At 46.6% G+C, this 13,848-nt stretch overlaps 1 protein-coding gene and 1 long non-coding RNA gene across 4 annotated transcripts in view; one reads left to right on the forward strand and one right to left on the reverse strand.

The window, feature by feature from the left end:
- Positions 1 to 13,848, forward strand: part of RNF216 (ring finger protein 216) — a 116,242-nt gene that overhangs the window by 79,463 nt on the left and 22,931 nt on the right. For all 3 annotated transcript variants that reach the window (XM_019753628.2, XM_019753630.2, XM_019753629.2), the window contains exon 14: positions 11,568 to 11,665. In XM_019753628.2, coding sequence (XP_019609187.2) covers positions 11,568 to 11,665 — 98 coding nt within the window. The remainder of the gene's footprint in view (positions 1 to 11,567; positions 11,666 to 13,848) is intronic.
- LOC141567319 (uncharacterized) lies at positions 1,629 to 3,747 on the reverse strand. Its single transcript, XR_012489905.1, has 2 exons — positions 3,522 to 3,747; positions 1,629 to 2,482 (listed from the first exon to the last, which is right to left on the reverse strand). It is a non-coding gene; the product is annotated as an uncharacterized LOC141567319 (long non-coding RNA).

The following is a 13,848-nucleotide window of genomic DNA, read 5'->3' on the forward strand; positions in this document are numbered from 1 at the left end:
TCAAAGGCATTCCCGTGCGTGAGGCAGAAGGAGAGCACGCAGTTTGACAGCTCCGGGCTCTGTTGACAACACCCGGCAGGCACTCTACTTGGTCCCCAGTGGTCACTTAGTAAACATGTTAAGTGGCTGATGTCAACATAGAACCTGCACTGTAAACCTTATGGACAAAAAGAAGAGGAAAGACAGACACGTACCCAGAGTGCACCACGTGCAGATGTAGAAAACCAGCCGCGGGGAACAGCAGGCTGGTTGCTGATGCTGTAGTTACTAGTTAGAAACACAAATGAGGGAGTGGACGAGGTATAGCAGAGAAGGTAAGCCCCCCAGTGAAGTCAGCATTCAAAGGCACCGTGCCAGAGGCGACATTTTCCCGATCCTTCCGCTACTCCAGGGAGATCTGAAGAGTAAGTCTTTGAGAAGAGACCAGGGAACCTGCCTATGGCAGTAAATACCCACCAGTCATTTGTCTTACTCTCCACCTCCTAGGCGCCTTCTGCTACACTGTGTTGTCTTTATTCCCTTCAGAAGGAGTTGGAACAGCAGGTGGGTAAGGCGGGTGAGCTTTAAAAATAAAAGTGGAAGGAAATCCAATGGGACTTTCCACTTAGCAGCCAAAAGTACACCTGAAACCACAGCTCAGAAACCATTACTTTAAAAAGAAAAGAAAATGAATTTCTGAAAACCAGCTTCCTCTATGTCATTTTTTCTCCAATCTGTCTACTCAGAATGGTGAGCCCTAAAATCCCCTGAACAGAACTTGTGTATGTCTGTCTTGGGAACAGGAAGCAAAGGAAACTAGAGAGAGGGTCCAACAAAGAGTGAATGGGGCCACGTCCAAAGGAAAGAACATCAGGCTTGGCAAAGGAAAGGCCCGCATGGGGCCTCTACCTCCTCATGAAGTCCAGCTCTGAAAGCGGAAGTTGTCATCAGAGAAAGAGCAAGATTGAGGGGTCACTGTGGAGGCTGTCAAGCAGACAGAAAAATGCAGACATATGGGGCCTATCGCAGGAGGGCCGGGGAGAAAGCAGCCACTGGAGAGAAATGATGTTTAGAATGGTTCTCTTTTCTGTCCTGCTCGAGTGCTCTTTGGCTATTCCCCTCCTCCAAGAACCTGTTCAGGGAAACACGTTCTTGGGAGCAGAGCTCTCAAGTTTTCCAGAAGTCATTATCTAGTCTCAGTATCAAAAATGGTCATATGAACTGTAACAACCAATTTTAACAGTTATATGGAGGCTGTGTCCTTTCACGCCTGCCAGGCATAGATACCTGAGGAAACCCAACAATACTGGGATGATAGTATTTAGATGGATTGCAATGGGTTGCCCATCTCGGAGTTCCATTTTGTAAGTTAGAGCTGAAATTTGTGGCTCCAGGAAGCTTATGATCTTATATTACATGAATGTTGCAGTTCTAACCCATCAGTAATTAACAAAATTTGAGCCAAGAATTGTCTGAGTATTATCTAGTGGTTGAATGGGGCTCAAAGTTAAGCCAGTTACTTGTATCGCTCTTGGTTCCAGGAAGCCCAACACTAGCAGAGTTTGGGTTCCTGTCACTCGGGAACTACACAATGGGTGAAATTCTGTGTCGAATTTTACAAGACTTCACCAGAGAGAAGACACTACTGATTCAGAAGCTGGATTTTTTCATGCTGGCCCAAACCAAATCCACATGAGATTGAGAGAGAAATCAGAATGCTAGTTTAGTCACAGATGGAGCTGTCGCGTAGATACTCAGGCTGACCCTCCAGCACTTGCTGTCTGTCTCCAGCGGCACATCTGAGAGGGAGCCTAAGGCAAGGGAAGAGGTCCAGTCATCTCACGGCCTGTGCAGTTCCCTCTCCCTTAGAGTGTGTGATGTAAAGATGACGGCTTCTTGATTTCCCCTTTTCCTAACCTCACATAACTCAGGTCACCTCTTTCTTTGCCTCAGATTGGTTGGCGCTTGCCTTAGGCTGCAGTACTCGCCTCCTTGGTCATACTTCCCGTTGTATTTGCAGTTTTGCCCCTTCCATACTGGTCTGTCTCCCCAGGAAAATACCGGGTTTCTCATGTTAACACTGGGGGGGGGGGGTGACTTCTCTCCAAGTTCTGGGCTCCAAGGGGCCTTTATTGTCTGCCTCCCCCAACGTCCCTGCCCTGTAGGCTAACACCATGAGAATATAGATGCTGTCCCGAGTGGGAGGTGCACTTTTTGGTTTTCCCGAAATCTGGAGCCTCTCTTCCTGGGAGTGGTGCAGGGAAGAGCTGGCTTGGGCTGCTTGGGCTTGTTTCTGCCCAAGTTCAAGCAGTGTTTATTTTTGACAGTTTGAAATGGTCTATTATTAGATGCACCACTTCCTAATCGTTGCTTTGCTGCTGAGCCCCATAAAGGCTGTCGCTCTGTCTGATTCTCATGCAGCGTTGCTCGCTGCGGGCATTCTGTCCGTGGTAAACTGGACACGAGGCCGTTTTCCAATTGCTCACAGTCATCCTGGGAGTTCCTGTTATGAGAAAGAGTCTCTCTGATCCTTTGAAGTAACTTTTTGGGGTTTTTTTTAATGAATGAATGAATCCTAACTTAATGGCTTTCAAACTGTTTTGACTGTGACTCTATAGTAAGAATATATTTTATTATAAACCCAATATGTACATGAATATATGCATATATGTATAACCAAAGCAGTAGTTTTATAAAATAAGTAACTGACATGTGGAATGCACTTTCATATCTTCTTTTCTGTTCTAGTTAAAAAAAAATAAACAAAAAACACCGGTCATTATTTATGTAAATAATTTCACATCCCACCAGTGGGTTGCAATTCATGGTTTAAAAATCATCGCTGTAATTAACTTTGCTTCCACAAACTTGTTGTATTGAGTGTGTACTGTGAGCAAACCACTTTGGATGGGGCTTAGTCACAGCCTCTGCCCTCCTGCCCTTTCAAGGCCCTGAGTATAACACAGTGGCTGGAAAGGCCCAGGGTCCTGGCAGAGGTGTGACTCAGGCGGGAGAGCTCTCCATGAAAAGGGGTGCAGATAGGAGTGCACTGGAACTTTACCTCACTCAAATCCTCTTTTACCTCTGTGTACTCTGGGTACGTGCCAAAGTTCTCATTGAGACCTCACAGGCCCCAGATACCCCGCCCTCCATTCAGCTCTTACTGGCCTTCCAGCTCACTCCTTGCTGTTCCTTACTCAGCCTGGAGTTCCTTCCCCCAGGCTCACTTCCTCAATTTTCTTAAGTCTTTGCTTCAGTACACCTTCTCGAAGAGGCCTTCTCCTGCCACACACTCTTTGTGAACAATTCCCCTCTCTGCACCCCAGCACTAACATTCTTCCTTCCTGGATTCTTCTCCTTAGTACATAAATGTCCACGTCCTGGCATTGCCCTCCTGGTGTTGCTAATATCGTCCCAGTGATGCTGTTAAATGGGCACTCAGTCATCAGTATTTGGATAACTACTATAAGGGGACTGGTTTTTGTTTGTGGTCGTTCTGATAAAGGTAAGTAGAACTTATATGTATTCCAGGAAGCACTTACCTCCACTTTCTTTAGAAGTCCTGGTCCCGGTAGACAGTAGTAAAAGCAGGCAACTGTGGCTTCCTGGTTCTCATGCAGTGAGATGTTATCTTTCTCGGTTTGTCTCGATGTTCTAACTTTCTGTCCCTAGGGGGCAGCATTAGCACAGAAACCGGTGAAACACCTATTCCAGTTTGTCACCTACTGTTGGTGGATCTAAAGGAAAGGAGTGCTGGGCTTCTTTCTAATCTGCAGGTGTAAGACAGAGAAGTCTCTTTTCAGAGTCTGCTTCTGTGCATAGAAATGGTAGCGTGAACATCCAGTGCATACATTTTTTACCGTGTTTCCCCGAAAATAAGACTTGCCCGGATAATCAGCTCTAATGTGTCTTTTGGAGCAAAAATTAATATAAGACCTGGTGTTATATTATATCCGGTATTGTATTACCTTATATTATATTATATTATATTATATTATATTATATTATACTCGGTCTTATAGTAAAATAAGATCGGGTCTTATATTAATTTTTGCTCTAAAAGACGCATTAGAGCTGACTGTCTGGCTAGGTCTTATTTTCAGGGAAACAAGGTAAAAGCCCGTAAGTATATGACCATCAAAAAATAAGAACAGTATGGAATCTTCCCCAAAGAAGTCTTTTCCTCAGGAATGTTGCCCAGAGCTGTCTCATGTGCCTTTTCACCCCGTGTAAAATGCAAAGTTCCAGGAGTAGTGGGGCCTTTTCTGCTTGGAAGGGAGCAAGCACACTTTGTCCTGGCACCTTTGTCTCTAATTTTTCATACACTCAGCTCCTTGTGTGGGTCAGACCTAGTGCAAGGCCCTAGAAATCCAAAGGAAACCGAGGCTGGAGTGGTAGATTGGAAGCTCCTTGCGATCAGGAATTTGCAGCTTATTCACCGTTGCATCCCCACATGGCACAAAATCGGCACTTAAAGATAACTTTTTTGGAGTAGGTGAAGTGAGCCCTCCATTCCCAGCCTGTCCGTAGTGGTCAGTAGGGCATAGTCTTTGCCTGCAAGGAGTCCTTGGAGATGTGACAGTCAGATAATTAAGGCAGTGTTGTAAGTGCTGTAATGCAGTGGGAGCCAAGAGTTCCAGGAATCCGGGAAAGAGTGACAGCTTTGCCCAAGTCATTTGGGAGTCCCAGAGCCCCGGTACTGGAATGAGAACTGATGGGTAGGCATGGCCAGAAGAGAAAGGACATCTAGGCGTAGCGTTGTGCGGTTGAGGGTGACCGGCGTGTGGCACTGGCAGGAGGCCAGGATGCTGGCCCTGGATGCAGTAATGACACCCTCGGGGGAGCTGCTTCTTTGGGCTCCCGCCACCCCCACTGCCCTGTCCTGCTTCCACCTCTAGCAGGCAGGTACCCTGCACACCAGGCCTGTACTCCCACCCCTCCCCACCCCACTCGTGCTTCAGTTCCAGGAGTGCTCAGTGCTCATTGTCTTCTGATGGCATAGATGTTCCTGTGTATTGGTGCAGCCCAGCCCACTCGCCCAGAGGGCAGGAACTTCATCTGTTCACTGAGCCTTTCTGAGAACAGAGGCTGACTGTGTGGCATGCTCTCCGGAGGTATTTGTTGAAGGGGGTGAGGGAGCCAAAGTGAGAGTGCCGTTGTTCCTTTCAGCGCCCGAATCGTCCCCGTGACCAGTGTCACTCAGAACAGAACTGGGACCCAGAGCAGTGTTGGTGATGGTGATGATGTCAGGCATTGTCATTAGCAAGTCTTCACATAGCACAGTCCTGGCCACCTTTAGAGAAGTGAGTGGCAAGTATTTATAAGTAAAGGCCCAAGCGCTGGTTGAGGAAAGGACCCAGTAACTGATACTTGGTACTGGTGTGGAATCCTCACGTTGAGCTTGTCTAGCTGTACGTTTAATAGGAATCTAAAAACTCGCTTCCTTCTGTGCCCTGCCAGACATCCGTGCAGCTGGCTAGAGGTGGCAGGAACAGCTCCTTCCTCACTCGGGCCAGTCTGAGATTGCGTGGTGATTAGCAGGTTCCTAGCGTTACCATTGAGAAAGCCTCGTCCACCTTGCCTCTTCCTGGGTCATTCTCAGCTCTCCAGGAAGCCTGGGGCTGGCATCCTGCACAGCTGCAGCTGGGCACCCACGCTCTCGCTACCCTGGCGCTGGCTTCTCCGCAGCCTCGCTGAGCTTTCATCTGTGGTCTCCTTACACAAGATGCCCATTGTAATCTCAGGGCTTGTCTCATACCCTCGTGCCCTTGGGTTTTCTAGTAAACAATGACCTGTTCTTACTAGCAAACACCATGCTGGCAAGCAGTGAGAATACAATAGAAATAACAAGTGGATTTGGAATCAAGCAAACTTGAGTCCATAGCTCTGTGACCTTAAACAAGTTAATTTGCCTCTCTGAGCCTTTCTTTTCTCTTAAAAAAAAAAAAAAAAATATGGGGCTAATGGTCCAGTACTCACCTAGTGTAGTTGCTGAGGAGAATGGATAAGATGTGTCTGCCGGGTAGTCGGAGGGCTGTGTGAGCTCAAGAAGCGCCCTACCACACAGACAACCTTCCAGCGGGAAAGCTCACCTAAAGAGCCAAAGCTGGAAAACAACCTACTCTTTAGAATAATGAAGTCCCTTTCTGAAACTATACGGGAAAAGTGGGCCTCCTATTCCTCGCAAGAGAAGACAGGCGTGTTGCCGTTTCCCCAGTCACAGGTCGGCCTTGGCCCTGCCAGCCTCCGTGTTGGCACAGCTTGGTTCAGGAAGGAGTTTATGGAGGGCTATGGAGGAAGTCTGGCCAAGAATAGAATCCAGACTCTAGGGCTTGTTCCCCTAGAAGTTATTACTTGGGTGTAGTTTAGTGAGGGGCTTGCTACAAGGTCCTACAACCTAGCTAGCCAGCCCTCCACCTTCGGCAGCCGGAATGATCTTTTGAAAATGTAAATCAGATCTTTGCACTTCACCCACCTGGCCTGGCTTTCCAAACGCCTCCCTCCAGTGAGCGCCTGCAGGCAGGCTTGACCACGTTCCACGCTCAGCCCCGCCCCCTCCTTGGGCTCCAGCCACACCAACTTCCTCTGCGCTCCTGGAATGAGACAGGCCCTCCCCCTTGCCAAAGCCGTCACACATCCTCTTCCCAGAGCACCCTTCCCCCATACCTGCTAACTGCTCACCCTTCGCGGCTCAGCTTCAATGTCTCATCCTCAGAAAGGCTTTCCTGATCCTGGCTAATTGAACTCCGCTGTTTTACGCTTACAGTGCCTGGTGCTTTTCCTCTGAAATGTTCCTATCACGGTTGTCGTTGAATGTTGTTTGTTCTATATCTGTTTTCTTTACTAGAACATAAGCCCCAAGGAAGTAGAAACTGAGTCTGACTTGCTTATTGCTGTATCCCCAACATCTCATACAGCATTTGATGGATGACGGAAATTCGGCAAATACTGAGAATGAATAAGTACTCTGGTCTAAAATTAAACTTATGTTCTCACCTCTCCTCCCACCCTCACTGAAACCTGCTCCTCCTCCTGCATTACGTGATCCAAGTTCATGTTTCCACCAGCCCAGCTGGTGTCCCAAGTCAGGCACCCAGAAATCACTCTAAGCTTTTCTCTCACCCTCATCTCTTTCGTGGACTCTTCCAGTTGCTGCTTAACTGTCTTCCTGCCTCAGTGTCAGCCGCTTCAATCCATCAAAGCATTCAAAGCATTCGCAAATGCAGGCCCGGGACAGCCTGCTGCCCTGTTGTAACATTCAGTCTCCAGAGCAATGGATGCACAGCTCTGATTGTTCACTGTGTCAGAAAAATTGTTTCGATCAGAATGCACCCCCTCTCCCTATATGTGTGTGTGTGTGTGTGTGTGTTTGTAAATTGTGTGTTTGCGCTACTGCAACATACACTGCAATACGTAACAGAAATTACAGAAAACTTAAAAGGGTGGGATGAAGTAAATCATACTTTAAAATAATTTTATTGAATGATCTGAAGACCTTTAATGCTCATTAAAATACTAACATGTCGAATATGTTTCATTGTTGAAATGTTTGATCGAGGGTCTGGTTCTGTGTTTTAGGTACTTGGCTTTAATGGCGGTTGAGCTGGGAAGGGTACTTCACAAAGAGTTGTTGACTCAGGTGGGAGGAGTCCTCTACTGGTTGCCTGGGTGTTCTTGTCACTTATGATACTTGTTTTATTCAGTCCCGTGAAGATGCCGCCACCGCAAAGAATCCTTGTCTGGCTTACCCACCCCCTCTTCTTTGCTGTCTCATGTCCCCGCACGTGCACGATTACACTTAACTCCACTGTGCTCTACTTGATTTGCTCCAATATCTGACTTCCTCAGGAGACTGCATCTTCGCCCCAGGAAAAATAGAAGTTCATGATTCCCTTAAAGAAAGGAAGGAAAGCCCACTCAATTCTGCCTGAGTGTTGACTCTGCCGAGCTTTACTGATTTTCTAGGGTTTCAGCATCTGTTTCCTGTCTTAAAATTGGTGTCTTTTGGACTTGGCTGGCATCCATATGTCATTTGGGCCTGGAATTGCAGAGATTAGATTTGGACTGGCCGCGGCCTTGTGCCCCCATCTAGGTCAGCGATTTCTCTTCCCTGGAGTGTGAGTCTAGAAGTCTCACTGGAGGAACCACTCAAAAATAAGTGAACAGTTTCTGCTGTGTTCCACTTCGGAGCCAAGGCTGGAAGTCAGACAGATAAGATGCAGGGTGCGCAGGGAGCCTGGAGGCACGCTGAGCAGGGAGGGCAGAGTCTGGTGGCTTGGACCCTTGGTCTCATCTTCTCTCAGGTTTGTTGCCAGCAGCAGGAATCCCTGCTGTGTGTAGCCGAGGTGGTGACTGGGACAGTGTCTGCTGGTCTTTGAGGAACCTACTTATATGAAGAAATGTCAGCTCCCTACGGTCAACTGACACCACACTTAATCTCGGCTTAGCCATAAAATGGTACTTAAGCAGCAGAAAATGGATGAAGAGAGGCGGTGGAATGTTTTCCTTATGTAGCCAAGTTAAGACCTTAATATATATTCAAAAACCTTGATGCCTCTTGAGGACTGAAGGGTAGCATAAAACTTAAGGAGAGATCTCTCTGATGTCCTGAGGAGCTGCTCCCTAGGGAGTGTGCATGTTCCATTCGGAAGGAAGGAGCTGCCTCCTCTGTTGTGTTCAGGATGGTGCTGAATTCAGCTGTTTCCTCCTGATCTGACGATAGCGCGGGCGATGGAGAGCGTGGTCTCCGATTAGATGTGACACCATGACATGTGTGGCCCTCGTGTGCTGAAGTTACGTGTTCAGGTATACTCCACCTTCCCCATGGTCCTTGGAGCTTTCTCATGACCCTGCCCTTGAAGAAAGTCATTATCTTCACGTTAGAAACGTTCAAGAACATTGCTTTCCCCTAATGTTGTTTAAGCATTATGTTGAGTCTAGGAACAAAGCCTAGCTGTGCTTGAGAGGAGAGAATTACAATTTAGTCAAATATACACTATTTAAAAGAGAGGGTGCGTTTTAAAGGGAAAGCTCCAAATGTTATATTTAACCAGCCTGCCATTTGCTTGCCTTATTTTAATTGTGGGTTTCAATGTCTAGCTAGCTAGTCTCTTCAAAAGACATTTCAGTTTTATTCTCTGGGATCCCTGGGCCCTTTAATGAGAAGTAGGATGGCTGAAAAGCCACACATGGACCAACAAGAGAAGCACTGTGATTTTGGCAGTGAGCAGTGGCTTCACAGTGCGTCCTCACAGCTGACTCCACTTGGCCAGGTCATCTTGCTGTCACGGACCTGGGCCTCACCCGGAAAACTGGTTCCTCCCTTGTGAAGAAGGTCCCATGAATTAATAACTGGGTCACAGCAATACCACAAAGCACTGCCCAGCTGCCTTGCATTGTTTTCAAGCCGTTACTCCTGCTGAGTGGCTCCGGTAGTATTGTTTTTGAAGGTTAGGATCCAGATAACAGCTCATCTACTCTCCAGCTGTTGTTTATCCTCCAGTTTCCCAGAACAGTCAGGCACAAGGTCTTTTAAAAACGGGTTTTATGCTGCTTTGCATTTTGGTATGTAATAATTAAGTCACTACTGATTTAGCATCATCCATTTTCTGCTGCTTAAGTGACATTTTACAGGTAAGACAGAGATTAAGTCTGGTTTCAGATGACTCTGTTTACTGACAGGGATGTAGTTAGTGGACCAAAGAACATCATACAGAATCTGCGATCAGCTCATCTCTACACCCATCCCACCTCCTTCCATTGACTGAAGCCTTTTTATAACATCCACCAAAGGGTTGTTCAGGTTCTCAGCTCCCTGAGTAGTCCTCTCTCTCTCTCTCTCCCTCTCCCTCTCCCTCTCCCTCTCCCTCTCCCTCTCCCTCCCCCCCTCTCAATTTTATTTATTTTTCACTTAGATAGGACATACATATTGTATAAGATACAAAAGGCCTACATCAGAAAGTCTCACCTTTGCCTTCCAGCCACTCAGGACAATCAGTACTACCAATTTCTTGGGTATTCTGTGAGGTTGATTTTATATATCACTATATCCTCCTTCCACCACCTTTACTATGGAGAAATAGTAGCATCTGTACTGTACGTGGTATTCTGTGCCTTGCTAGAGTCATCTTAGCAGTATGTGTTAGGAAATGTTCAATAATAAGTGGAGAGTATGGTGATAGGAAAGGTTTCTAGAACTGATGGGAAGGTATAATCTAATCAGTCTCCAGGTGACCTCTAGCCCAGCCCCTCCCGGCTGCTAAACATTTACACCAGCTGCCTGCCTGGCATCTCTCCTGTTGTCCCACAGGTCCCCCTGTGTCATCACCGCCCAGATCTTACTGCCTGCCCTCCCTCTCCCCATCCCAGGCCTTTTCTGCTGGTCCAGGCTCCATTCGTGTTGCTGTTACCTTGGGTTGCACAAGTCAGAAACCAAGGCGTCATCCTTGACACCTCCCTCACCGCCTTCCCAGAGCCAGTCCATCACCACGTCTGCCAGTTCTGTTTCCTCCATTTCTCTCAAGTCAGTCAACTGTCTTTTGTGTCTTCACCGAATGATCTTTTAAAATCACAAACCTGATCATGTTATTTCCATGTGTGACACCTTTTGACGCCTTCGGATAAAAGTCACACTGATCATCACACCCTCCAAGTTCCCTGTGGGCCTCGCAGACCTCTTTTCACTGTCTGCGGTCCAGCTACAGGAACCAAATTTGCCGAGCTTTGCCTGCCAATCTCATACTGAGCCCCTGTCTGCAATGCTCTTCTCCTTTCTCTCTTGGACTCATCTTTTGGGTCTCAGGCTCCACTTCCTCATGCCTTCACTGTCCCCCCAGACCAGATAGGGTCCCTAGTTAAAGCTGACATCTTCCTTTACTGTACTTATTAGGGTTGTAATTTCCGTTTGTGGAAATTAAATTGGATTATTTTTTAATTCTTATATTTGATGTGAGATAGTTTCTGGCACATGGTAAAATATTTTATAAACTGAAGGACCCTGGAATAAAAAGTAATAATTTTTTAAATTTGTGTTTGTAAATGAAGTTAAGCTGTGGAGAATGAGTCCAGGTTTACAAGTGAGGGGCGCCCGAGGGACTGTCTCTCTTAAGGACCCCTAGTAATCCTAATCTAGACCATTCTTTAATTCAGTTCAACAAGAGTACTTCTCTGTGCCACATCAACACTGGAACACTGGGCGTAGGGATTGCAGAAATTAATAAGACCCCAACAGACCCTGCCCTCAGGCAGCTTGCACTATTTTAGTCTTAAAAACCCCAAATCACATAAATCTGGCTTCTGGGGGTGGTTTTCCCCCCCAGGTATCTCCAGGCATCATAGAAAGCCTTATATTGATTGGGTGATGGGAACAGTACATCCTTTTGATCTAAGGAGAGAGAACTTTCCGCTTCTAATAATTCTTCCTTTTCTATTGAGAGATGTCTTTAGAAATCTGCCTGCTAAAAGGGAGAAATATCCTGTGAAAGAATTTGAGACAAGTGAAGCTTGTTTCGCATTCCCTGTTGTTGAACAGAAACTTGCATGGTGTCTACTCACCAGGAACTGTCTTTGTGTGTCTGCTTTATCCCCAGGAAACCTGTAGGAAGTGTCAGGGACTCTGGAAAGAGCACAGTGGCCTCACTTGTGAACAGCTGGCTGAAAAAGATGACATCAAGTACCGAACATCTATGTGAGTAACATAATTCATGGGACTTACTGACTGATTCTTAGCTAGCGCGCGCACGCACACACTCTCACACTCACACACACACTTACACGTTAGCCTGCCTTCTGGGCACAGAGGGGAGTGAGTATTGTGGGGAGAAGTTCTCAAGCTCCTGCTGTAGTCTCAAGTCATCTCAAGGGAGTGACCTAATCCCTGAGCCTCTGTTTCTCACTTCTGCTGCATCAGAGCACTACTCCCAGGGTCAAATGTAACATTGAATTCTGTGTTGGCGCCTCTTCTCCCTACTATGTAAATGAATGAGCAGGTAACACCGTTAGTTAGGTTAGATTGCACTCGTGTTTCTTCTATCCGTATTTCCTATAGGATACGGGTGGCCTGAGACTTGAACTAGGTGTACAACCTCCAAAATGCAAATTAGTGCAGTCAGTGAGCACCATTAGTGTGTAGCACTCCCTTTATGGCTGAACACTTTATTAATTTATTAAATTCATTGATGAAAATAGTGCAAAAGTCTATTTTTGTCTCATACAAAAGTCCAGCCTTATCAGACAGGTGGGGCCGATCTGTCCCGTGAGCTCACTGAGAGGCCCGGGTTCCTCCAGCTCATTGCCTCACTATTCCCTAAGGTGTGGTTCTCATCTGCTTGGTAGTGACTGGGTTGCAGCCACATTTACACTCCACCCCACAGGTAAGGAGAAAGAGAGACAAGTTGCCAGGCAGGCAGCTTTCTTTAATTTGTAAGTGAAGCAGAAATTACATAAAGTATCACTTCTGCTCATACTCTATTGATCTAGACTGGGTCACATAGCCACAACCTGGCTCCAACACTGACACCATATGTAGTCTCTACCTGGTGCTTTTATGTCCAGCTTAAACTTGAACGGTAAAGAGCAGGTTTTCAATGAAGTGGGAAATGGCTGTTAGGGTTAGTTAACAATCTCCAGGTCTGCACCTCAGGTAGGTACTGGTATCCTCATTTTATAAATGACACAACTGAGGCAGAGAACCCAAGTAACTTACCCATGGTCACGCAGGTAGTAAGTGGCATAACAGGGATTTGAAAGGTGGGTACATGGCTTCCTGACTGTGTTCTTTACCACAGGGTTGGTAGGCAGAATAATGCCCCCCTACAATGTCCACACCCTAATCTCTGGAACCTGTGAACATGTTATTTTATATGGCAAAAGGGACTTTCCAGGTGTGGTTAAAGTTATGACCTTGAGATGGGATTAACCTGAATTTTCCAGGTAAACCCAATCTAATCATATGACTCCTTAAAAGCAGAGAGAGGGGCGGACAGGTGGCTCAGTTGGTTAGAGCATGAGCTCTGGGCAGCGGGGCTGCAGATTCAATTCCCACATGGGCCAGTGAGTTGCACCCTCTGCAACTAGAATGAAGTCAGTGAGCTGCCGCTCAGCTCCTGGGTGGCCAGATGGCTCAGGTGGTTGGAGTGCTTCCTCTCAACCACAAGGTTGCCGGTTCGACTCCCACAAGGGATGGTCGGCTGCACCCCCTGCAACTAGCAACGGCAACTGGACCTGGAGCTGAGCTGCACCCTCCACAACTAAGATTGAAAGGACAACAACTTGACTTGGAAAAGTCCCAGAAGTACACACTGTTCCCCAATAAAGTCCTGTTCCCTTTCCCTGATAATAAATAAATAAATACTAATAAATATAAATAAAAAAGTAAAAAGCAGAGAGAGAGAGCCTTTCTCTGGTCAGATGGAGATAGAATGATGGACAGAGTCAGAGAGACATGAGAAGGATTCAGCCTTCCATTCTGGCTTTGGAAATGGAGGGAAAAGGCCATGAGCCAAGGGATGTGACAGGCTCTAGAAATAGGGAACAACCTTCCGTTTCCCAGCCACCAAGAAAATGGGGACCTTAGTCCTACAGCTTCAGAGAACTGAATTCTGCCGGCAGCCCAATGTGCAGTAAACAGATTCTCTCCTAGAGCCTCCAGTAGGTAATGCAGCCTGCCAACACCTTGATTTTAGTCTGATGAGACCCGTGCTAGACTTCTGACCTGCAGAACTATAAAATAATAAATTTGTCTTATAGTAAGCTAATAAATGTGTGGCATTTTGTCACAGCAACAATAGGAAACTAACACAGATCTTGGTAACAGAAGTGGAGTGCTGCTGTGACAAATACCTGAAAATGTGGAAGTGAGTTTGGAATTAG

This window comes from Rhinolophus sinicus, linkage group LG10 (assembly GCF_036562045.2).
Source record: "Rhinolophus sinicus isolate RSC01 linkage group LG10, ASM3656204v1, whole genome shotgun sequence".
Taxonomy (NCBI): Eukaryota; Metazoa; Chordata; class Mammalia; order Chiroptera; family Rhinolophidae; genus Rhinolophus; species Rhinolophus sinicus.